At 39.3% G+C, this 26,849-nt stretch overlaps 1 protein-coding gene across 8 annotated transcripts in view; it reads left to right on the plus strand.

Annotated features, from left to right (window-relative positions):
* The window catches only part of triob (trio Rho guanine nucleotide exchange factor b), a 125,560-nt gene that overhangs the window by 73,248 nt on the left and 25,463 nt on the right, over positions 1-26,849 (plus strand). For all 8 annotated transcript variants that reach the window (XM_026926128.3, XM_053238324.1, XM_053238381.1 and 5 more), the window contains 17 exons: positions 450-599; positions 2,008-2,122; positions 2,249-2,364; positions 6,165-6,287; positions 7,451-7,642; positions 7,844-7,959; positions 8,230-8,296; positions 9,968-10,077; positions 10,172-10,241; positions 10,829-10,918; positions 12,355-12,447; positions 12,820-12,931; positions 13,735-13,925; positions 14,628-14,729; positions 15,073-15,215; positions 15,700-15,799; positions 18,997-19,240. In XM_026926128.3, coding sequence (XP_026781929.3) covers positions 450-599; positions 2,008-2,122; positions 2,249-2,364; positions 6,165-6,287; positions 7,451-7,642; positions 7,844-7,959; positions 8,230-8,296; positions 9,968-10,077; positions 10,172-10,241; positions 10,829-10,918; positions 12,355-12,447; positions 12,820-12,931; positions 13,735-13,925; positions 14,628-14,729; positions 15,073-15,215; positions 15,700-15,799; positions 18,997-19,240 — 2,134 coding nt within the window. The remainder of the gene's footprint in view (positions 1-449; positions 600-2,007; positions 2,123-2,248; positions 2,365-6,164; positions 6,288-7,450; positions 7,643-7,843; positions 7,960-8,229; positions 8,297-9,967; positions 10,078-10,171; positions 10,242-10,828; positions 10,919-12,354; positions 12,448-12,819; positions 12,932-13,734; positions 13,926-14,627; positions 14,730-15,072; positions 15,216-15,699; positions 15,800-18,996; positions 19,241-26,849) is intronic.

The following is a 26,849-nucleotide window of genomic DNA, read 5'->3' on the forward strand; positions in this document are numbered from 1 at the left end:
GTTACAAGGGTGCCAATTTAGGATGCGTAAGTAGATTAAAACCTAAGAGGGAATGAGGGTAATTAATTAGTATGCGTGAAACCTCACTCACCAAGGAAACTAGGGTACAAGGGAATGAAGGAAAAATGGTGTAGTCATAGGAGTCATACTACTACAACACACATCAAACAAGCGAGTGGACAAGGGAATGAGGGAACAAGGGTGCCAAGTTAGGATGGACATGTCTCTAAAACCTCTGACATTGTGTGGAAATGAAGGAACAGGGTAGTATGTTAGGAGGCATGGTACAACAAAACCTCACCAAGCAAATATGGGAACAAGGGTGCCATTTAGGACACAGACATCTGCAAAACCTCATAGGAAATAAGGGAGGGAATGAGGGTGTGGTGTTTGATTTTTGCACTTCAGCTTCTCGGGATCATTTTGTAACGTGTGTGTTATGTGTTCAGGTGTGCAGTGTATTAGAGAGTCTGGAGCAGGAGTATAAGCGGGAGGAGGACTGGTGCGGAGGATCCGATAAGCTTGGGCCAAACTCTGAGTCAGATCATGTGACCCCAATGATCAGCAAACACCTGGAGCAGAAGGAGGCCTTCCTCAAGGTACAGTTAGATGCACATACACACACATTAGATGCACATACACGCACATTAAAGTTGTAGCTGGTTGTAGTTGTAGATCGTAGTTAGCTAGCTAGCCAAGATAGTTAGTCGATTTCCTCTGGAATATTAGTTAGCTAGCTAGTATTAGCCAACTAGCTGTTACATTAGGTTATATATTAAAGGAAAAATCTTTATAATTAACATGTAATCTTCAGTGGTGTCTAAGATCTACTTCATGATGAAATTCTGACTTGTTAGCATGAAGTTAGCATTAGCGGTGTGTGTGTGTGTTCACTACTGTCTGTGTGCACTTGGATGGGTTAAATGCAGACCACAAATTCCGAGTATGGGTCACCATAGTTGGCCACAAGTCACTTCACTTTACTTCACTCTTCTGTACATTCAGGTTTAAATTTTATGCTAACACCATTACCCATCAACATTATCACACTCGTCGTCTCGTAGATCGCTAACTAGCCGAGTCGAGTCTCTGCCATAATTAATGCAACTGTGAGTCCAACATTTGGTGTCTCCACTATTTCTACTCTGGATTTCTCATTAATATGATGCTGAACATCGCGGGAAAATGGTGAGTGAGAAAAGAAGCTCTCGTTCTTTTGTTTTTGCAAGATAACAGTGAAACCTGATGATTATTCCTTTGTGTTTGAGATAATTAAATGCCACTGTAACTGCACTAAGAATATCTCAGAATCATCACACATATCACAAATATTTCAATCTAAACATATTTAATGAGTTTCAGGATCGAGGTTTTCTGTAAGTCAAGTTCAGTTAAGCACTAAGGCGATTAGAGAATGCCACTGTTGAAGCCAGACTCACTGTATTTATTTATTTATTTATTTATTTATTTATTAATTTGTTTGACTTCTTGGTATCCAACTGCATGTATTATATTAGAACATTTTTCATTTATTATTTCATTTTCATGCAAGATTAATTTTACTACTTTTCTTAAAACTATAAATTACATTTTGCTTGATATTTTACCTGTTGCTATTTTTTTTAAATACATTTTTAAATGCATGGTTAGTTGTATTTATTTTTTGTAATAATTTTCTTATTTACCTTTCTATATCTGCATATATTTTATTTTAGAACTTTTTTGTTTAATTAAATTCAATTAAAATTAAATTTACCATTTATGCAGTGTCACCTTGAATACCTTTTTGTTTTACAATTTAGTTTTTTGCTTAATATTTTACCTGTTGCCATTTATTTATTAATTTAATTTTTATTTATTATTCTGACATTATTTATTTGTTTGTTTGTTTGTTTGTTTGTTGAATACATTTTATGAATGAATCAGTGAATTAATTAATAATTCATTTAATTTTTTAAATAAAATATCAATAAAAATAAAAGCCCTATAATTTTTTTTGCCTTTCAGGCATGCACATTGGCGCGACGCAATGCGGACGTATTTATGAAGTACCTACACAGGAACAGTGTGAACATGCCGGGCATGCTGGCACAGATCAAAGCTCCAGAACAGCAAGTCAAGAGTGAGCGCTTTACACACACACGCACACACACACACACACATATAAGAAACGGGTGAATGAGATCAGTCAATGAAAATAGAGTGTTTGTGTGTGTGTGTGTGTGTGTGCGTGCGTGCGTAAACATAGATATCCTGAATGAGCTGCTGCAGAGGGAGAACAGAGTTCTTCACTTCTGGACGATGAGGAAGAGGAGGCTCGACCAGTGCCAGCAGTATGTGGTGTTTGAGCGCAGCGCAAAGCAGGTCAGCAACACACACACACAAACAAACACACACACACATACACACACACACACAGAAACTGTGCCAAATGATAACACATACCAACTTAATGCTGAAACTTTGTATGTAGTGTTTATTGGTGCAGTTACTGTTGCTATAGTAATGCTATTTTTCTCCTGTTATGTTGCATGTAACATAAAAAACACACCTAGTAATCTCAAACTAATCAGTGATTTAAGAGTTTATTTAACGTTTTTGGAAGGAGTCTCCAGTGTCAGAGTGAAAAGTCTGAGGTAAAGCCACAAAGGATTTTTTGCTTTGTGGTTTCTCAATAACAATCTGCATTTATTTCTGTCTTCATTTTCCATAGAATGTATGTGAGGGAATGACTGTTTAATTATAACTATAAAAACTTTAATAAATTTTTTTAAAATGTTAGTGTTTGGACTGAAAGCAGACTGCAAAAAATTCAAATAAAAATCAATTAGTATGCATATATATATCGAGGCTGAGTATCATGAATATTCCTAATATACAGTATGTTCACTGCAAATTTGTCTTAATCATTGTGCTCACAATTCAGCTTAATGTGGCTGTTAAATACTTAAATAAAAAATGTAGGTCGTGATATTCCTCCTTTTAAAGTTCACTTATGTACAAACGCTAATTTTCCCATTATTTGGACACTGACGGAGTTTGTGATTTTGCCTTTATACACCACCACAATTGAGTTGAAATAAAACAATCAAGATGTGATCAAAGTGACTTTCAGCTTTATTTTAAGAGGTTCCACAAAAACATGCCATTTACTATTTAGGAATTACAGCCATTTTAAGCAAAGTACTTCCATTTTCAGTGGCTCAAAGGTATTTGGACAAAGTGACATAATTGTAGATATAACCATAATTTTTAATACTTGGATGAAAATCCTTTGCAGTCAATGACTGCCTGAAGTCTGGAGCCCATGGACATCACCAAATTCTGAGTTTCCTCCCTGGAGATGCTTTGCCAGGCCTTCACTGTAGCCACCTTCAGTTGCTGTTTGTGGGTCTTTCTGCCTTCAGTCTTGTCTTGAGTAAGTGAAAAGCATGCTCTATTGGGTTGAGATCAGGCGACTGACTTGGCCATTGAAGAATATTCCATTTCTTTGCCTTCAAAAAGTCTTGAGTTGCTTTCGCAGTATGTTTAGTGTCATTATCCACCTGCACTGTGAAGCGGCGTCCTATCAGTTTTGTAGCATTTGGCTGAATGTGAGCAGAGAGTATAGCCCTATACACCTGAGAATTCATCTGGCTACTTCTGTCAGCAGTCACATCATCAATAATCACCAGTGAGCCCGTTCCATTGGCAGCCATACATGCCCATGCCATAACACTGCCTCCACCATGTTTGACACATGATGTGGTATACTTTGGATCATGAGCTGTTCTTTTCTTTCACGATACTTTTCTCTTCCCATCATTCTTGTACAAGTTAATCTTGGTTTCATCAGTCCAAAGAATCTTATTCCAGAACATTAGTTGTTTTCTGGCAAAGTCTAATCTGGTTTTCCTGTTCTTGAATGTTACCAGTGGTTTGCACCTTGTTAAACCCTCTGTATTTACATTCATGAAGGCATCTCTTGATTGTAGATTTTGACAATGATACGCCTACCTTCTCCAGAGTATTCTTGTGTTGTGAAGGGGTTTTTCTTCACCAAGGAAAGGATTCTGCGATCATCCACTTTAGTTGTCTTCCGTGGTCTTCCAGGCTTTTTGGTGTTGCTGAGCTCACCAGTGCATTCCTTCTTTTTAAGAATGTACCAAATTGTGGATTTGGCCACACCTAAGGTTTTTTCTATCTCTCTGATAGTTCTCTTTTGTTTTTTCATCCTAATGATGGCCTCCTTCACTTGCATTGAGATCTCCTTGGACTTCATATTGGTAGCTCCAGTCGAACAGCTGCCAAATGCCAACTCAATACCTGATATCAACTCCAGACCTTTTATCTGCTTCATTTGTCTTGAAGTAATGAGGGAATGGACCGCACCTGGTCAATTAACTTCTTGTCAGTCAATTGTCCAAATACCTTTGAGCCACTGAAAATGGAAGTACTTTGGTAATATATATATATATATATATATATATATATATATATATATATACATATATATATATTTCACTATGTAAATGTTATGGAATTGTAGTAATTAGGGATCGCAGAGATCCGGGAATAGGCATGTTCTACACAGGAATCGTCTCCACCGCAGCTACAATTAGAGGCCCTGTTCTTAAAGCATGGATAATTATAGTTGAGGAGATTCTCTCCGGTCCGAACACACACACACAAACATACACAGAAAATTCTGTGTGTTTACATAGTTTAACTTATATTCTGACTAGGAATTGATTTATACTTCTTAGTCATTCATGATTGATTCTTCATAGTCAGTTTTATTGGCTAAATATGATCTCACTGATGAGGAATTTCTTTTTTCCCCCACATATACACTATACTCTTTATTCTCATAGTGTTTTTATTATCTGAGTAGCTCGTTATAGTTTATTATAACCAGTTTGCTTGCTTATTTATTTGCTTAATTTTAAATTTTATTTTTAACATTTCTTTTTTATAAATACATTTATTTATTTATTTTATTTTTTTCTTTTGGAAGGAGTCTCAAGTTGTCAGTCAGAGGTTGTGCTGTAATTTTTTTTTTTTTTTTTTTTTTTTTTTTTTTTTAGTTTTTTGACATGGGAGAATATTCAGGACAGAGGGCTTTGCACTTTGTAGTTTCTCTGTAACGTGACAAGCTGCTTTTTTTGTTTTATTTTGTCTTATTTTTTTCTTGATACTGTAACTGAAATTTAAAATTTCTCCTGTTTTTAAAATTCATTTCTTTTTCCAAGTTTTTTTTTTTTTTTTTTTTTTGCCAGCTCCTTTGTATTCTTTTTGGTGGAGTCTTCAGTGTCAGCACTTCGTAACAGTCTAAAATAAAGCTGTAATTTTAAGATTTAGCTTCAGGACAGAGGGCCTGGCAAGTGGCAACTTGTAATCTGTGACCTCTATTTTTTTTGTCTTATTAACTTGAGAGTGAAATAAAAGAGAGGCTGATGAAGGAACAACTGTTTGTGGCAGTTATAAAAGCAAATAATTTGTTTCATGGATATTTTGTAACAATAAATATAACTATAAAGGGATAGAAAAGTAAAAGCATTGTTCAAAATAAATTAAATTGTAATTATTGGGATATTTCTGCAATATAAGAGGAATAAAACACATTTTTTAGTTGGCAGGTGCTTATATTGACACATTGTACCTGGGTTGGTGTCATAATTTTTTTATAAATACACAAATTAGTGACGATGTACAACATCCTAAATGTGATAGAAAATACAGTCTTATTTGCAATAATAAGTTACGTACACTTATTAATATTGATTTCTACATGTTCTTCCTTCCTTTCTTTCTTTTTTGTATTATTTTTAAGTTAAGTCTATCCAGTTGTATACAAATAACCAACATCCCTGCAAAAGACAAAAGACAGGATAGGTGTGTCTGCTAAAATAATGATTGTAAGTAATTACATGGTAGGTGTGTGTAACAAACTGGGAATTAAAGGTGTGATGTAATAATTGCAAGTTGATATAGTGAGATAGCTAAAGCAAAAAAAAAAAAATATTATGGCAGGTTAGGAATGTAGACTGACCTGGAATCTTAACAGGATTGTGTTAGGTTGAGAGCTCCCTCTACTGGACACCTAAAAATGTCTCTCTCTCTCTCTCTCTCTCTCTCTCTCTCACACACACACACACACACACACTCATTTTTATCTGTTTTAGGCTCTGGAGTGGATCCATGACACGGGCGAGTTCTACTTGTCCACACACACATCGACGGGCTCCAGCATCCACCATACACAGGAGCTGCTGAAGGAGCATGAGGAGTTTCAGATCACAGCCAAGGTGTGTGTGTGTATGTGTGTGTGTGAATGTAACTTTTGTTCAGGCCAATTATAACAGCTTTATTATATCAGTTATTAAAGCCACTGCGTTCAGATGATGCTTAATATACCAGCAGTTGGCAAATTGCAGTGGTATAAGAGGAACAAAACACTTCACGACGTCCTGTTATGAAAACTTTTGGTCAGTCACCCAATCAAAATGAAGCGAGTTACATCAGAACACTGATTCGTGATATTAAACATTGTTCGAGATACGAAAAAATACAAAGATCCGAAGCAGAATGAATTTCTATCAGCCTAACCTGCTCACATCTGACCAGTTTTTATTACTATGCATCTTTTCAAGAAATACTGGTCAGATGTGAGCAGGTTAGGCTAACACATGCATGCTAACACATGCATGCATTTAGCTATAAAGCAACAGATATAAGAAGCCTGATAACATGCTAGTTTGAGTTTCATTCATACAGCAATGCTACAAAATCACAAATTCTGCCATAACGATGTGGCTAAGTTATGCAACACTGTACTGCAGAATATTGCATAAGAGTACAATACGGTAGCGTGTGGTTACTGGAGGCAGGACGCAAGTGAGTAAATGAGGAATGATATTTATTTTGGGAAATAAATCCATAGGAGGGCAACATCAAAACAGGAAGATCCATAAAGGAAAAAACGATAAGGTAGGATTTGGAAAACTGGAAATCGAAAGACAAGAGGACAGAGGGGTAGAAATAGACAAACAAATCAAAGTGAAACACAGAACAGGTGAACACATTAAGGTAGATGCATAGTAATAAAATAATTCTGTGCTTCTTTCTCTCACTCGATGCTAACACATGCATATAAAGCAACAAACAAAAAAACAAAACAAATCAAAGTGAAACACAGAACAGGTGAACACATTAGGGTAGTAAACCAGCAATAAGACAGGGGTGGAGTCGGGGCTGCAAAACAAATGCACATGACAGTGGTAAACACAAGCACATGACATGAATGAAAAAGAAAGCAACGATCAACATTTAAATAACTAATGGGATTTTGTTTGAGTTTTTTTTTTTTTTTTGAGCTGGTTGGATGATAGAAAGCAGGCTGAGCTATAGAGTTCACTAGTGCTGAGAAATCAGTACGTGTCTCTCACTCTCATTCTTTTGCTCTCTCTAGCAAACCAAAGAGCGGGTGAAGCTGTTGATCCAGCTGGCAGATGGCTTTTGTGAAAAGGGCCACTCCCATGCGGGCGAGATCAAGAAATGGGTGGTATCAGTGGACAAGCGCTACCGCGACTTCTCACTCCGTATGGACAAATACCGCTGCTGTCTGGAAAAAGCGCTGGGGATATCCTCTGATTCCAACAAGGTGATTAGGACATGCGTGCGTGTGTGTGTGTGTGTTTGTGTGTGTATCTGGAAAGATGTGCATTTTTAATGTTAATGATGTAACCTGTGAAATAGAAATAGTGTATGTATATTGTGTGTTGACTCCTGCTGTAGTAAATAAAGTATTCAAATGATTTCATTGTATTTTCTATTCATAAAAACATATGTTGTGTGTCCTCAGAGCAAAGACTTGCAGCTGGACATCATTTCGGCGAGCGTGCCTGGAGCTGAGGTCAAGCTCCGAGACGCCAATCATGAGCTCAATGAGGAGAAGCGCAAGTCAGCGCGGCGAAAAGAGTACGTCTGCTTTAACACACACACACACACACACACACACACACCAAGATCCCAATAAGTCCTAAAATAGACACACTACCATATCCGCAGAAAGGCACCCGGACGTGGATACATATAATTTTCATTCCTCGTCAAAGTTAACCACAGCAGTTCAGCTCTTATAAAGTACAGAACCATTCCCAGAGCTATTGTACTGAGTTTCCTAAAGAGACTCACACAATTGTCTCACAAATCTGGTGTGTCTGTTGTGGGTTTGTGTCTCCTGTATAGGTTCATAATGGCTGAGTTGATTCAGACAGAGAAAGCCTATGTCCGAGACCTGCGCGAGTGCATGGATGTGAGTATGGCTATGTTCTCAGCAAAAGGACTATAGTATCTGTTTTTAAAGAAGCTGGCATGCTTCATTTATCTGGCAAATAGACATACATCCTCAGCCCTATTACAGTAATCTACCTTGTTGTCTAAGGAACTTGTACACGCCACCTTGCAGGATGCTGTTATCCAATGAACTGAAGTTAAAAAGTTCTAGCATAGTCAACCATGTTATGCAAAAAAAACCAAAAACCTGTCACTCTTGCAAAAGTATGAGCATACGTCACGATGTTAGGAAATAATTTGGCATACTCCAGCTTGCTAGCAAAGAACTAGCATAGTCCAGAAAAAGAATTGATACTCTTGCCTTGTTTTTAAAGAAGCTAGTATTGTCCACCCTGTTATCTGAAATATCATCAGACTCAATTTGTCTAACAAAAGGACTAGCATAAGCTAGCAAATGAGCTAGCTTATTCTAGCCTTTTAGCATTTTGCCCTCTTGGCAAAAGTACCATCATAGTCTACCCTGTTATCCAAATAACTATTAGAGGCATTAGTCGATCAAAACGGCTGAGGAAAAATATTAGCGTACTCCATCCTGTTAGCAAAAAGACTAGCATATCCCAGCATGCCAGGAAAAGGACTATGATAGTCCTTACATGTTTTTATGGGAGCTAGTACACTACGCCCAATGACCCAATGTGCCTATTAGCTGTATGCTAGCAAATGCTAGCTTAGTATAATTTTCCCTCTTAACCAAAGTAGTCTAGCTTGTTGTCCATAGAACTATTTGACCCGTTGGTCCTGCAAAAGGACGATCATACTTCACTGAATTAGGAAGAAATAACAGCATACCCAACCCTGTTAGCAAAAAGACTAGCATATTTCAGTATGCCAGGGAAAGGACTGTAGCACTCCTGCTTTGTTTTTAAAGAAGATAGCTGTTAGACAATTGGACTTAATTTTCCTAGCAAAAAGAATAGCATACTTACCAGCAGGCTAGCAAATGAGCTAGGTCATTCCAGCCTCTTAGCCAAAGTACCAGCATAGTTTACAGTACGTTGTTGTCCAAAGAACTATTAGATCCCTTGGTCAAGTAAAAGAATGGGCATACTTCATCATATTATTAAAAATACCAGCATACTCCACCTTATTAGCAAAGAACAAGCATATACTGACATATCATGTCAGTAAAAGGACAACAATACTCATCATGTTAGGAGAAATATTAGCATACGCCACCCTGTTAGACTAGCATATTCCACCTTGCCAGGAAAAGGACAATGATACTCGATACACGATACTCGATACACGATACTCCTTTTCAAGGCGCTAATACACTCCATCCTGTTCTATGAAATTGCAAAATGACTAGCATACTTAGCTGAATAACTGATTTCTAACATTTTCTACCCTAAAGGTATTGATGTCTATAACAACTAGCATACTCCACCTTGTTATCCATCTATCTAGGCAAATAAGACCTAACAAAGCCCAACTGTTAGCATGGAAACTAGCACATTTCAACCCTCTTGTTAAAAAGGCTAGCAAAACAGCATCCTTTGGTCCATTTTGGTCCCTTTTTACTTGACTCTTTTGAGAAAAACAGAAAGTGGTATGTGAAAAGAGAGAGAAAAACAAATTGTTATAAATGTACGAACACAGCAAGAAGAAACATTTTGGTGTGTTGTTGCAGACGTATCTTTGGGAGATGACAAGCGGTGTGGAGGAGATTCCTCCAGGGATCGTCAACAAAGAGCACATCATATTTGGCAACATGCAGGACCTCTATGAGTTCCACAATAAGTGAGTGTCCTTATAAACCTGAAGTGTACTCTTGGTTGAAATTTTTACTTTCACTAAAAAGTTTTATCCACTTCTTTTGAATATTCTCTTCCAGCATTTTCCTGAAAGAGCTGGAGAAATACGAGCAGCTGCCTGAAGATGTCGGCCACTGCTTCGTCACGTGGGTGAGTGTTTGGTGGGAGAGTTCTGACAGAACTTATTGAGTCTTAAGAGAATCTGAGTCACTCAGAATATATGACTGAAGGACTAAACACTTGGGGGAAGGCTGTTATGGGAAAATAATCAATGACAAGGTGGGGTTACCTCCCTAACAACACATCCCCAAAAGTGTTATTTACGCCTTATACCACATTACAATTTTCAATTTATTACTAAAAATCACACGTTTATAGTTACAGTTATTTTTGCGGAATGTCCAATTAACAAGTTCCTGTTATCACTTACGTTATAGCAGCGATAAACAGTCGTTCCCTCACCAGCCTCTATTTTTTCTCACTTTTGAAGTTAAAATACAATTTTATCATGTTACCGAGAAACTGGAAGCCTTTCCGGTGTCGGAAAATTTGTAGCGTTAACTCTGACTGTTACAATAGCGCAGACACTGGAGACTCCTTCTATAAATAAACATGTAACTAAACATCTCCTTACAGAAAATGTCAACAATCGAGAATTCAGAATTCAACAATGTTGTGGTGTAATGTTTACATATCACATAGTTTTGTTTGTAATGCTGCGTTGTTGTCTCCTACAGGCGGACAAGTTCCAAATGTACGTGAACTACTGTAAGAACAAGCCGGACTCCACTCAGCTCATCTTGGATCACGCCAGCTCCTACTTTGACGTAAGTGTAATGTAACTGTTCTTTTACGTCTTAGCTACGCTACATGACCTTTGCAAGCCATATTAGTTCAAAATCGTCACACGCCTTCCTGCTTGTTTTGTTTAGCTCCACGCTGACTGAAAGATTTGGAGAACACAAACTAATTAGGGATCACGGACGACCCAGCCTGTTGTAATGTTGAATCATATTGAACACACGTGCATTCACGTTACTAGGTGACGATTGTAGCAAAACAAGCATGGAGGACTGACCTCCTTTTTTCACCGTGTTCTAAAGTTGATGTTGAACTGTTACTCGTGCTCCTGCTACAAACGTTCTCCATTTTTCTTTATCTGCGCTCAAGTGCAAAAGTTTGCACACCCTTGTGACAAAATGGCGCCGACAAACAATTTTACATTTATACCAATGGTCCCACAAACAAAAGGGTTTTTTTTAGTGTGTCTGCCACTGAGTGGTGTATTTGGGTTGACCATTTGTCCATTCCTCCCTCCAAGATTATTATTTATGAGCACCATATTTCAAGAACAAGTGGTTGAATGATAGTAGGATTAATATGGTAACCAGCAGGTGAACATATTAGATTTTGTCAAGGTCACAGCAAGGTAGTATTTCTTTAATAGCTTCCTTCATTTAAAATTTAAAGTACATTTTAACAGTGTTTGTGGCATAAAAATTTGTAACAAAGGACAAGACTTGTTGGTATCAAGTTCAAGCTGTCAAGCTGTCAAGTTCGACGTATTTTTTATTTATTGGTGTTTTGGATTGTCTTGTTGCATGATTCACTATTTCTGAGTCAGAAATCATTCTTCATTTAATTATGCAAGAAGCAGGCAAATCACATCATAATCCTTTTTTACTTTTTGACATAATTTAAGAGGGTGAAAAACCTCTTGTTCTCTGTAAAGTCCCACCAAGCAAAATGAGTAATTATGCAAATAATAACCACAACACGTGTAATACAGAAATACATAAATGCAAATGTCTGTGCCCCAGAAATACAGAGGGGCACAGACATTTGCACTTGAACGTAGCTAATAATTTGTACTCTTTGTGCAATGTGGATATGGGAAATTATGAGTACTGTGATTATTGTTTGTGTGTGTGTTGGGGAGGGTATGTGTGTGTGTGTGTGTGCGTGTGTGTGTGTGAGACACTCATGGTCTCCAAAACCATGAGTGCGTCAGTCACGTTTCCCCTTTAAGACGGTGGCGCTTGACTCAGAAAGCTCTCTCCATCTGGAGGAGAATATGATCGAGACCTGCAAGAACCCTCACCTGTCAATCATCCCAGCACCGACGCCCCATCTGACCCAGTGGCTCCGCCTCCATGCTGTTCATCTCGTGGCTATTTTAGGACAGGGACATTGTTCATTTGAGTTTGGCTGTATTTCTTTTTGACATGTGTGTGTGTGTGTGTGTGTGTGTGTGTGGGTGTAGGAGATCCAGCAGAGACACAGACTGGCAAACTCCATCTCCTCCTATCTCATTAAACCTGTGCAGAGAATCACCAAGTACCAGCTGCTCCTCAAGGTGGGTGGGCCAGACGATGCCACCAAGCTGTGCCTGTGTGTGTGTGTGTGTGTGTGTGTGTGTGTGTGTGTCCATCCAAAATCAACAGCACACACTTCCAGCTGGTCGACAAAACACTTATTCTGCTAGAATCTCATCAGTATGAGTCTTATTGTTTTATTAGGATTATACCACAGCGCTGTTGAATTCTTGAATCTGATTGGTCAGAAGGTGTTGATTAATTTTCTAGAACAGCAGCCCAGACTGTAGTTCCATCTGCAGTTAGTTTGTTTTCACCAAAGGCACATTCTTGAAAGTCGTAGAAGGTAGACATAGTGCTATATAACAGTGTTATAGGTGATCGTGTGTGTGTGTGTGTGTGTGTGTTTGTAGGAGCTTCTGACCTGTTGTGAAGAGGGCAAAGGTGAGATCAAGGACGGCCTGGAGGTCATGCTCAGCGTGCCCAAGAAAGCCAACGATGCCATGCACCTCAGCATGCTAGAAGGTCAGTGCAGCACACACACACACACACACACACACACACACACACACACACACACTCACAATACACAAAATGTTGTTAACTCTTTGTCGCCATCTCTCTCTATTTCTGTTTTGTTATTCTCCCTTTCTCTTTTTCCTTTTTTCTTTCTCTCTCCATCACTTCTTTTCTCTTTCTATCTGTCTTTCCCTCTCTCCATCTGTCTTTCTGTCTTTTCCGCTCTCCATATCTCTTTCTATCTCTGTCCGTCTCTCTTTACATTTCTCCATATTTCTCTCTCTCCGTCACTCTTTCTCCTCTCCACCTCTCACCGACCCTGTATTCATCTCTTTCCCGCTCTCCATCATTCTTTCTCTCTCCATTTCTTTCTCTCATTATCTCTCTCTCCATCTCTCCCTTTCTCCATCTGTCTTTCTCTTTGTTTCTCTTTCCCTCTCTCCATCTCCTTTTCCCTCTTTCCATCTCTCATTCTCTCTATCCATCTCTCATTGCCTCTGTCTTGCTTTTTCTCTTTCTTTCTCTTTCTTTCCCTTTATCTCTCTGTCCCTCTTTCCATCATTTTCCTCTGAGTCCCTCTGTCTCCATCTCTTTCACTTGTCCCATCTCTCTCGTGCTCTCTCTCCCTCTTCTTCTCTCTCCATCTCTCTTTCTCTCGTCATCTCTTACTTTCTGAATCTCTCTTTCCCTCTCCCCTTCGCTCTCTCTCTCTCCATCTCTCTGTCTACCCCTCTTTCTCACCTTTTCTTATCTCCATCTCTCCACCATTCTCTCTCTCTGTCTCTCTCTCTCTCTCTCTCTCTCTGCAGGTTTCGATGAGAATCTTGAATCTCAGGGCGAGCTCATCCTGCAGGAATCTTTCCAGGTGTGGGACCCGAAGACGCTGATCCGCAAGGGCCGAGATCGCCACCTCTTCCTGTTCGAGATGTCCCTCATCTTCAGCAAAGACGTCAAAGACTCCAACGGCAGGAGCAAGTACCTCTACAAGAGCAAGCTGCTGGTACGGCCTGTCATTTTTCGGGTTATGTATACGTTAATGTATGCGAATTGTACAGAAAATCTATGGAAATGGCAAGTGAGTCAGACGATAAAGAAAGCAGACTAAATATACTTTACTAGTCTTGCAGATTTTTTTGACCTTTAAAGGTAAAAAATTGAAATGAAATCCTTGCACTGTGGAACAGTGAGTTCCATCGGGTTCCATGTTACTTTCCAGTCCCACTCAGTTCGTTTTACATGCACATGGCAGCTCACAGAGCCTGATCAAGACTTGGTTTTGGACACTAGGCAGGAGTTGAACATGGTGGAAAAACCTTTCGGAAATTTCTGACCATTGAGCTATAAGAATGTCTTTGTTGATGGGCATGAGCTTCCATGCTGCATGCTCTCATTTCTCGAATTATTGACTTATTTGAGCCACTGTTTTGTCCACACGAGTGCATTTATGTAAGTGGGACATCTTTAAATGAAGTAATATGATACACAGATTTATTTTGCACACATGTTGCATGAATTTATTTATTTTCACAGTTGACAGTGCAGCCTAAAGAAGTATTGACGCTACACCAAATTGTACTGTTTGAGAGAATAGTTGTAGAATTCATACTAACAATCTTCAAAAAAAAAAAAGAGCCATTTGAATGAAAATGTACCTCTTGCTCTTTCTCTCTCTCTCTCTCTCTCTCTCTCTCTCTCTCTCTAGACCTCTGAATTGGGAGTGACGGAACATGTGGAAGGAGATCCGTGTAAATTTGCACTCTGGGTCGGACGCACGCCTACCTCAGACAACAAGATCGTCCTGAAGGTGGGCGGTGGCTTTGGGGCTGATACACTAAACCTGGAACCATCTGCTTTTTGAATTTGCAGTAGTGAAAAACTTTCAGGAGTTGTCTCTACAAATCTGTACATCAGTTTTACACTTATATAACTCAGGAGTATGGCTGCGTGGGCTAAAGGCCTGTTAAGACTGATGAGTCATATTCAAATGTGAGCGTGTACATACACACACACACACATGCACACACATACACACTTGTTGCTATGATGGACATATCCTGTGTGCCTATGTAACCACTCAAGTCTACATAGTAAATTGAGGAAGTGTGTGTGTGTGTGTGTGTGTGTGTGTGTGCATTTTGCATTCACAGGCCTCCAGTATTGAGAATAAGCAGGAGTGGATCAAACACGTACGCGAGGTGATTCAGGAACGTACCATTCACCTGCGGGGGGCTCTGAAAGAACCCATCCACATCCCCAAAACCACCACAGGAGCAAAACTGAAGGGAAAAAGGTACATCACCTGACCTGTCTCACTGCAGGACCAGACAGACAGACAGATTGATAAATAATGAGAGAGACAGACATAATGAGAGACAGACAGCGGGATAGATAAGTAGCCAGAAACACATATAGATAGATTGATAGACTGACAGAAAGATAGATAGATAGATAGATAGATAGATGTACAAACAGGCAGATAGATATAGATAGATAGATAGATAGATGGATAGGTGAATATGTAGACAGACATATAGAGAGATTGACAGATAGGCAGATAGAAACAGGCAGGCAGACAGATGGATAGATAGACAGATATATTGACAGACACATAGATGAACAGACAGTTGGATAGATAGACAGACAGATTGACAGACAGGCAAATATCCATATAGACAGCCTGACAAGCAGATGTGAGTGAGACAGAGAGAGAGATAGACAGATCTCTTTAAGGTGTTTTCACTTTCCTGACTGATGGCTATCTTTACCAATCACAGAGAAGGGGAGGAGCTGGACAGTCAGGGCGATGTGAGCAGCCAGCCAGACACGATCTCCATCGCATCCCGCACCTCACAGAACACCCTGGACAGTGACAAGGTGAGTGTGAAGACACACACCAGCCAAAATGAAACACAATGATGTTGCTGTCATGGATTTATTGTCACTGGACAAAACAAACAAAAAAATAATAAAATAAAATAAGGACCTATCTTAGAAAGAAAGTGAAAATCCGGCTTTATTGATGGGCATCAGCTTCCATGAAGTGAAAATATTTCATATTCATATTATTGCGCATCCAGTTGAAAGTCAGTATAAGGAATCTGTTTTCCTATACAGCTTCTTGGTGAGGGAGGGAAGTGGTTTTAATGATTGCATTAAAATCTTTAGAGTTAGGTGAATAACCCCTATCTGGATGATGAAGCTGAGTAAAATACATTACAGCAAAGTGCCAAACTGTCATATAGCACTCATGCTAGCACAGCTCACAGTCACCTCGCATTTAAAACCACAGCTAGCCAGACATTAATAACATCTTCTACAGTGTGAATTAGTGCAGGAGAAAAAAATGTTTGAAATGTCGAAGCATACACACATCTTATTTCGAGACCGTGTCTAGATGTATTGGGCTAAAAGGCGATTTAGTTTTGATCTCTGTTTTTCTGTGGATGTGTGCATGTGCCTGTAATATAACAAGCTGCAGTCAGCTAGTGAGCTAAGCACCTGGAGACAGAGTTGCTCCCGTTGCTGGAGTTTCTCCTCACAGCACAGACGTTCTTCCACCCACTCTCTGGCTCAGCTTGCCTCTCCCACAGACTTGTTTTTGTCACCCGATCGCCATCACAAGCTTTCCACCCAGCACACACACACACACCCACACACACACACACACACACACACACAGACACGCTCTCAGTCTCCTGTGTGCACAAACTTAATTAAATGCACACCTAGACACACACATTGATAAACTTGCACTAGGTAGATTTGCTGGCACACACTCCCATATCTATATATGTAAAGGTTCTTTCTTACACACACACACACACACACACACACACACGCAAACACACACATACCCCGGCATGCACTCAGGGTAGGTCAGTGCACAGTTACATATCTACACACACATATAGATGGTCTCAGAAACCTATTTGAGTTCGTTCAGCTTAAAGAATCGAAAGGATTCACTGACAAATTGAATCTTGGAGCAAACACTTACTCAAACACTTTACTCATGTACTGACTCAAACACTGAATCTTGTTTTTTAACAAAAACGATTCAGACACTCAAATCTTATTCTCTTATATCACCGAAATCTTATATCACCGAATCTTATTCTTGAACAAAAGAATTCACTTACTTAAACAGTGAATCTTGCTAATGAATGAATTTTTTAAAATTAAGCTCATGAACAAAATGATTCACTGACTCAAACAATGAATCTTGTTCATGAACAAAATGATTCACTTGTGCATGAATGAAAGTATACACTACCTCAAACACTGAATCATGTTTGTGAACAAAATGATTCACTGACTCAAAAATTGAATCTTGTTCATGAACAAAAGGATTCATTGACTCAAATACGGACGTTCATTTGTAAATGATTGGGTTCACTGACTCTCACCCAAACATAAAAATGAACAAAACTGAACAAAAGGAATGACTCAAGCTTAAATGACTCATTATAAATGTCTGATTTGCTCACTGATGTGCATTGATGACTGAATTGATGTGCAAAACATATGTAACAAGAGCACAGGGTCTTAGTAGTGAGGAGACTCTGTTTCCACTATACATACAAGACACATATGAGTACTTATTATTATCATCATCATCTCTGAAGTGACAGCCTGTTTGTGTGACTCCTTGTGTCACTCTTTTCCATTTTTATCTATTTCTTTTTTTAATTTTCGAACTTTAACTTTCGAATGTCTTCATGAATCCATACAGCTAGAAAAAGGATTTAATTAGCAATCCCACACAGACGCACCATATCAGTGCAGCACTGGTCAACACAGTATGCGGTGAGGTGAAAAGGTCAGGGCCAGCCGTGCGCGTCACAGACGCACGGTTTTAATTAGCCTCCCGCTCCTTTAAATGGCTCCACCGTCTCCGAAAGCGTGTGATGCTGTCGCCGCGGCGACGCTGAGACGTGTCATCAGCCTCCAACAGCATGCTGAAGTACCAGGCAGCGAGAGCAGATGAGAGAGAGGAACGCTGTGTTCCTTTGCGTTTAGCTTTCCGTCACTATGCATAAGGATTTTAGTAGTAGATATTAAAGCTGAAAGGTTATGAATATTATGATATTTAATGTGGATCCCAGAAGGTGAAGATATGGAGTGTAAAAGCTCAGCATCTGTGGCACACCTCCTCTGCTCGCTGGCTATGCCACACTACCAGTGGGTATGTGATTGACTGAAACACTGAATCTTGTTTGTGAACAATAGATATGAATTGAATTGATTCACTGAGTCAAAGATTTTTTTTTTAAATAATTTAATTTGGTGATCATCACATTGAAATTATTTATTGTACATGTACAGTCCATGTTGAAGGAAGTTATGAGTTGCTGTTTTTAAATGGCTCTTGTAGGTTCTATACCGAATGATTTTATGGTTATAGGATGCAATAATGTGTAATATGGCTTTTGGAATATGATTTTGTTTTTTAAAAAGAAAATAAATAATGAATAATGATCTTTTCAATCTACACCTCTTAGGCTAAACTGTATACTCTATGGTTGGACATGGTACCTATTTCGTGATTTTGAAAGGCCTTCAAGGAATAATCCATCAAAAATCACATTTACATGAATTTCCTGCTTAGCAAAACTGTAGTCTATCAGCCAAGATATGTTTGATGTCCAATGTTTAGTTTTGGCTACAAGTAATGGAAGGCATCCAAGATATTTTCAAAATCTTAATACATGATTCATCAGGGATTCATCAATTTCAGTAACTGCTGGTCAGGGTCATGGTGGATCCAGATCCTCTCCTGGGAACACTGGGTGCAAGGTGGGAATACACCATGGATGGCAAGCCAGTCCATCACAGGGCACCATGCATACACTCAGTCACACTTAGGGGTAGTTTAGAGTTACCAGTGCCCCTACCAACATGTTAGGATGTTGGAGGAAACTGGAGAACCTGCAGGAAACCCACGTACATACAAGGAGAACATGCAAAACTCCACAAGACAGTAAGCCGAGATCAGGATTGACCAAGATCACCCCTCTGCAACACTTTTCTGCTGTAAATTCTGAATGGATGCATCTCATTGTCTTCCACAGCTGTCTGGTGGCTGCGAGTTGACGGTGGTCATCCACGACTTCATGGCCAGTAACGGCTCGGAGCTAAGCGTGAGGCGAGGTCAGACCGTGGAGGTGTTGGAGAGGTCTCAGGACAAACCCGATTGGTGTCTGGTGCGTACCACTGACCGCTCACCTGCCCAGGAAGGCTTGGTGCCCAGCGCCACGCTCTGCATTGCCCACTCTCGCAGCAGCATGGAGATGGAGGGGCTCTTCAACCATAAAGGTAAGATGGATGGATTTTCACCAAAGAGTCTTGTTTAGCTGCTGGAATTGATTGAAGGTTATGCAAAGGTTTTTGTTGTATATCTTTAGGGAGTCTTCTGAAAGATGGGCTTCAGGTTTTAAAGCTTTGTTGCAGGGTCGTCCTTATCCTCAAAGTACTGGTGTGGCTGCAGAATTTCATTCCAACCAAGCAGGAGCCAAAACTGATTCCATCTGTTAAATCAGGTGATCTTGGTCTTTGATTAACTTCTTGGCTTCTGCTTGGCTGGAACGAAAAGCTGCAGCCACTCTGGCCCTGTGCGAACAAGATAGGACAACCCCCTCTTTATTGCCGTTTTAGTCAAAGCTTTGTGGTTTTTGATGTTCCACTCTTTTGACCCCATAATGACTTCTGTAAGGTCCAGTCATGAAAAAGTATTTTATCATTCCCTAGCCTGAGGGGCTTTCCACACAGACAGGTCCTTACTGGTGTAGGAGGATTCCAGCTGTTTCAGTGATGACTCAGACTGCCAACCTTTAGTAGCTTTAATAATTCTCTACATTCAGTGTAAGTTTAAGAGCAGGGTGAGTGAATTTCGAGTGTTTTGGTGTATTTCAGTCATCCATGACTTGCAGTTGTACTTGTTAGATAGTCGATACAATGGTAAACATTCTCAAAGAAGCTGTGGGTAGTTTGGTCTCATATATATCTGAAATTAAGAGACTTTTTAAATATTCATAAGGAGGGAACAGATTAAAAACACTTGACCCAACTAGGCTTGTATAATGTTCATTTTTCGCTGCTTCCTGTGGGGGGTGGGGGGTTGGGTTGTAATAATATTATCAGCTGTGTAGTCGGGAACTGCTTGTCAGCAGTAGCAACTGTGAACGTTGGAATGTGGATTTTTAGATGATTCTGCAGTGATGTGCAGTAAACAGTAAAAAGAACACAACAGTACAATTTCTGTATATTCCTCTTACAAATCAGTTGACTAATGTCCACACATCCGACATTTTCACTCCTGATCTGCTGCTTAAAGTGTTTGAACATGTCCGAGCGCCGACTGGCACAGGAGCGAAGACAAACAGCATGTTTAATCACTTTCTAATTTTCATTACTGCTACTCGTCTAATGTAACTTAAGTGAACATTCATTGATGGATTTATTTCATATTAATGAACTCAAACCTTACTCAGTTTACCTCGACAGAAAGCAAGGATGCCCTGCGAGTCTACTTGAAAGCACGTGAGATGGGGCAGGGGGTGGAGCTTCCAGGTGGTGTCAGTTAATATCAGAGAGTTCCAAAAAACTGTCAATCATTCCAGATTCATATGTTGATTGGCTTATTTCCCATTTTTATTGGGGAAAAAACTCATACTAGCGTACCTCTGCGCAAAATGGGCAAAGGTTTGCAGGTCTGGGAATATAATGACGTCAGAGTAAACATCATTGGTACACATGATATCAGGAATCCATGGCAATTTTAGATTAGGTTATCATACTGTGAACATTTCAAAACATAACACTCCTAGTCATAATTCACCATTGAATGCTTCCCAGTGCAGTACACTCTGAAGACATTGTGTCATGTGGCAACCTGTGGCATCCATCAAATGGCTTCAGGGTATTTCCGACAATCCAGAAGGTCAAAAGAGAGAATGGCAAATTATATATATATGCTGTCTTAGCAGGTTCATGCTTTCTAAGCATTTCTGACCACATGTCCCAGTATGATTAGAGCAGTGTACTGTCGGTGAGTCAGTAAATCGTGTAAAGCACTCTGCTTGCTCAGACTTTTCTAACAAAGAGGAAGTCAGGTGCATTAATTGGCACGGTTACCAAGTGTAGGCATCTGGGGTCAGCTCTAAAGCGATGACTGGACTGTCATTGTGATGAAGCTATTGCGAGTGAGGTTTCCTATTCATTGTGGAGCACAATGTGGGTAAGAATCAAAGTCTGACTAAGAGCTTATTTCCCGTATATAGTGATTTTCTTGCAGAGCCTGTTAGACAATTATTAATCCTTTTTCCCATTTATTATCCGGCTATCCTGTGAAGTGTTATGTGGTTCTCAATAGATCATTAATTAGTGAATATTTGTAATGGTGTGTTTATTGTTAACATTTTAAGAGATAATGGAATAATAAAAATTATAGTAGCCCTTGGGAAGCAACTAGGCCACCCCCTCATTTCCTATTAAATAACTTTTAAATGCCTGGTTTTAGAATCTATTTTGTATTTCATATTTTAAAGAGACAGCATGTAATTGTCAGCTTAAAATGCTTACGTATATTTTCTTTCTCGGCCAATTTGCTTCCTTTCGCATCATTCTTCTGTCACTGAGCAACATTTAGGGACACAAGTAATATCTTTGACAGTGACAATGTTCTGGCACTGTCAGATTATATTAATTTTTTTAAATTAAAATGTTTTATTTTATTTTGCGTAATTATGAATTGAAATAAAATTAAATTAATAATTAAAAATGGAATTAAAATGCTTATCTATAAGACACTAATAGGTTGACAGCATAGGATACAGCTACTAATACTGTAGCGGCAATGTAAAAGAAAATTTTAAATTTTGTTTATGTGAGTCTGCTTTCTACATGAGCCCAGATCAAGCTAATTTCCTATAATCACAGGTCTATCGTTAGAGGATCTTCATCATATAATGTGACATGGAGAACACAAGTTAATGTGCAGTGTGTCATAGAAATTGCCCATTATTGGGATCATCTTGTACTGTATATTGTGAGAATTATCTATACTGGGATCATCTTGTACTGCATATTGTGCTTTAGTTTATCGAGTCTGACAAAGTGAGTGTGAGTGGGAGGGTTATTATGCGTTTTTTTTTTTTTTATCATTTTTTTTAAGAGTAGACAAAAAAAAGGATGTCCTATAGGAAGGTAATAAGAGACAGATTCAAACCATTTGAAATAAATTTGGTGTCACAGGAAAGATAAAAGTAGTGAAAGATTTTATACAGTAAAACCACAGTGGAATCAGTGGAATCTTTAAGGGTCTTGATTTATGCGGACTAGAAGAATTGAAGATTGAGCATTGAATAAAGTCACGGCAGTGCTGGATAGCTGTTTTTTTTCATACTTGGACATATTTCTGATTCACATATATCTCAGCTGTATGCGACAAAGAACTTGTGGAATCTCAAGTGTTTGTTGGCCTTGCAAACTGTCCATGACTTGCCTGCTTAATTAACAACCACCTTACAACCCTGAAAGAATACAAGGCATTCCAGAGTGTAATTTTATCTATGTTTGAATCACCCTTTCTACAGCTACAGAATCAGAGAACTAAGGTTGCCCCGGTTCAGATTCTCATTCCAACATTGAAAGACTGTATATCTTTTGACTGCAGTCGTGAGAAAGGTCACGGATTGTGCTCTCTTAGCAAGGGACAGTGAGTATTTATAGAATGTGTAAAAAGAGACAGTCCATAGATCTGGAACATCACATTGATTTTTTTGACAACTGGGGTGTAGCAGCGCATGATTCATGCTAGTCACTCCGTGGAACCAAAGGCAAATCCTTCCCTGAATGTTGATTGGTGCTGGAAGGAGTGGCAAAGGAGCCTTGTGTGTGTTCATTGAGCAACAGGAAGAAGCCCTACTGGCCACAGCCCAGGCACTGGAACCAGCCAAACACACCGTTCAACAGGGGGACCTTTGTGCTCCTCACTATGCCATTACTATATTCCTGCACTAATCAGCCATCACTCATCAGAGAGGCACTTGTCTGTGTAGGTGAAATGCTGCTGTGACCTGATATCACCCAAACCTGCCAGTCTTACTCTAGTCCAGTTCTCAGCAACCTGCCACCTGGCTAAGAAAGAACCTTATTAGAACAGTCAATAAGTATTCAACAGGTAGGCTTGGGTTAGACTGTAACATTCCTGTAGTGTTCTAAAAAACTGCTATAATAATAGTTTGCATTAAGAATGTATGAGAATGTTGCTCACATAACGTTCCCTTGAGGAATATGGAAACATTCCCAGAGACTCCCTCAAGCCATAGCATTTACGATTCTTGACTCCTTGCTATGGTGATACAGAAGACACTTACAAACTACCCTCTTCTGCTTTTTCAGCTAAAGCAGTGGTCAATGGCATCATCTGTATGAACTTTGACCTAGGAATGTACAAGCCTTGGGCTTGTGAGCCAATAGAACCCAAGTGGGTCTTTCTCTCTGCCTGCTAGGATTTTCTTGTTAGCAATGTTGGCACCTACAGCAACAAAAAACATTGTGGGAATGTCTGGGAACATTCTCTACAAATGTCTACGAATATTCTTAGAACACCCAGAAAAATTGGCACATGGAACATTCTTTGAAACAAATATTCCTTGGACCATAATACCCAGAAAACTTTTCGCTAACCTAAAATGGTTATCTTGGTCAAGCTCAACCTTCCTTAGGAGTTTATTTCCAACCTGTTCCAGCTAACCCAAGCCTACTGGATCTGGGATATTATAGCTAGATACCCAAAACTTATGTTTTCGAAGACAGGTGACAATTTAAAAGAAAAACGCTGGTATGGGAAGCGTCACTGCAAATCAATTAAAAGTTCTTCTGGATCACCTTTATCCTCCGCTGAAACATTTCTATCCTGATGGGAGTGGTCTCTTCCAGAATGACTCCACCATATCCACAGAGCATGAGGGCTCACTGAATGGTTTGATGAAGATCATATTGAGATTTTTAATATTAAGCTTTGGAGAATGCACATTTCATTCAAAAATTCATTACTTAAACATCAAGAGTGGAAAATGTCTTGCTTGTTCTTTCTCCACCTCCTCGTCTTCTTTTTATTCAGCAACCACCTCTTTCTCTCCACCTCCCTCCCTCCCTTCCTCTCTCTCTCTATCTCTCTCTCTTTCTCTCTCTATCCCTCCCTTCCTCCCTCCCTCTGTCTCTCCACTCTGCACAACTCTTCACTTTGCTCTCACATTCTCTTTCCTTCCTCCATCCGTTATGTGTCAGGAGATTTTCAGTTTTCAGTTAAACCTTCCAGTATACGCCGTGCACCCACACCTTCTTCGAGCATGGCACACAGCCTGAGCTCACTTTTATCCTTAACTCCCATGTATCATATGAAATCAACGAGTGGACACACTGAAAATTGCAAGGTCTGGCTCCTGGATTTGGGTAGGTACCATGGACTTGACAGCTTGACCTCTTTTTATGTGTAATATTATCTTAGTATCAAATTATTTCTTACTTTATCTTTCTTCCCATTGGTGTGTTTAATGATATTCTTGATATCATACTGTCTGATCATTAAATAATACAGGACCCTGCTTTATGTTTTGTGTTTTCTTTTAGAAGATGTTTTTTCAGCTTAGTGTATGGGTTCAAATACAGTTATTTATACACTCTTTTCCATTTGCCCCATGTGAGCCAGCCACGTTCTCACCTATTATTGTTGTGCACGTTGTTAGACTTGACGTACCTCCAGGGGGTCTACGGTACATTCCTTGCATTGCTCTCTACATTTCTGTTTGTGGAGCACTCAGTAAGTTCGGCAGGCATTCTCAGACAAGCCCATTTTTTTGGCTGTAATTGGAGGTTCATGCATCTGACAGCTTGCTTTTTATATCTGAAGGCGACATAAAAACAATGAAATAAATCAATGTCATGGGTGCTTGTTTATTTGTGGCTCATGGATTAAGTAACTGGGTCATCTCTGTTGATGCATCTTGGATTGCTCTCCTGCTTTTGCATAGGGAACATCTCAGTATTAAAATGGTCACACTCAAAAGAGCTAGCCTGTGTTAGTGTGCAGGGGTGTCTTATAAAGGTCCAGAGGAAATGAAGCAGACATCTTTATTTAATTGAGAGACTGCTAGGACTTAAGACTGCTCAAGACCTGACCTTCTTAACACCCCACAGGACAAGAATGTGTCATGACTATTGACTCCCTCATAAATCGGGCTGGAACAGACAGGACAAGTCCCTGCGTCGTGTTAACATGAAGCTTTAAACCAGGGACTTCAAAGGAGGTCAGTCCTCATCAAAGGACGGCTCCAGAGAAACACACATACCTTCACCCAATTAGTCGGTTATGTCAAACATAACGTAACTAATGGATCCATGCTCGGTTCTGCATGAGTGCTCAGCTGATTCAACAGACCTCCAAAACTCCCGAATGCACTAATCAGGCTTTACTGTCAAGGTGTTTGAAACTAAACAGATAGAAAGTCTAGATGTTTATAGATTTGTGTAGAACCCGTTGGATATCACTGTGACCGAATTGAGGCTTTTGGCCAATAATATACTTTGACACCTGTACTTCAAGAAAACATAAATATATTTTAGTGAATATGACATGGGAATGTTTGTGTTTAGGCTACTTTCTAACTTTGTCTCGGCATCTGCCTGCAAAAATTGTATAAACAAACGCAGCAATAAAAACAGTCTGTCTGCCTAAAGACGTTTAAAACCTTACTAGTGTGATTTCACCAAGTCGTTGGACAATCCATAGCAAAACGGACCTAAGCCTAATCAAAAGTTTGTAATCAGATACCAGCTGTCTAAATGTCTGCGGTTCTCCTGCGCCATCACATCATCATCAAAACAGAGAAGAGACAACACTGACCAATGAACAGGCTCATGAGAAACTTTTAGCTCAGGTGATGAGACAGAGGCTGATGTCGATGATGCTGGTAATCGAAGTGAGAACTCGTTTCCTATCGTAAACTTATAGTTCTTTACAATTTGGCAGTAATGTTATATAAGTAGATTAGGTTAGAAATGTAGATTTCAGTGGAATTGGAGCGTCTGCTTCTGGAGATGCATGTAAAAGAGGACGTAAGCATATGTTATTCCAGTGGAGCTTTCAGAACTATATCTTATTTATAGCTAAGTATATAGTTATACACTTAGCTTAGTATATAATAATGAACCTTTTGAACAGTGATACTGAAGTATGATACTGAGAAAATTATGGCTTCCCTATCCAAGCACTATCCAAGCACTATCCAAGCACTATCCAAGTACCATAGCTAGTAAAAAAATGCCACAAAATGGATGGGATTCCGTCACTGCACTTTAAAATGTTTGGTAATGGAAAGAGCAGAACTATTCTGCAAATATCAAAACAACGTTAGCCGATAGATTGTTTGTAGAACGAAACATGTGAGAAGCCAAGGAGAAGAAATGCAAATTACTGTCTCATCTTGTCCCACAAAATGGAAAATTCTTTAAACTATTATGAAAAATTAGGGATCTGTCGATACTTTTGACACTTTTTTCAGACCGAATACTAGTTGAGTATTAATCAATCAGGGACGTCATAGAACATCTGATTTAGATGTGTTTATGTTTCCCCGTTATGTTATAATGTTAGCTAGTTGATTTTAAATGAAGTGCATTAGCTAGTTACATTAGTTACCTTGGATCGAGTCAGGTTGCAGTGAAGAAAGGATGTCGTTTCTCTTCGGAACAGCGCTTCTCTACAGCTGTAATCAAAATGTGTTTTTGTTTTCATTGCATCGAAATCACTCATTTTTTTGCTGCTCTTTGCTGCTAGCAACAGGTCTTCATGTTGAGATACGTTTTTTTTTTTTTTTTATCAGGTTTCTTGTATTGCCTTTCTTTGATTTCCATCATTAGT

This window comes from Pangasianodon hypophthalmus, chromosome 1 (assembly GCF_027358585.1).
Source record: "Pangasianodon hypophthalmus isolate fPanHyp1 chromosome 1, fPanHyp1.pri, whole genome shotgun sequence".
In the NCBI taxonomy this organism is placed as follows: Eukaryota; Metazoa; Chordata; class Actinopteri; order Siluriformes; family Pangasiidae; genus Pangasianodon; species Pangasianodon hypophthalmus.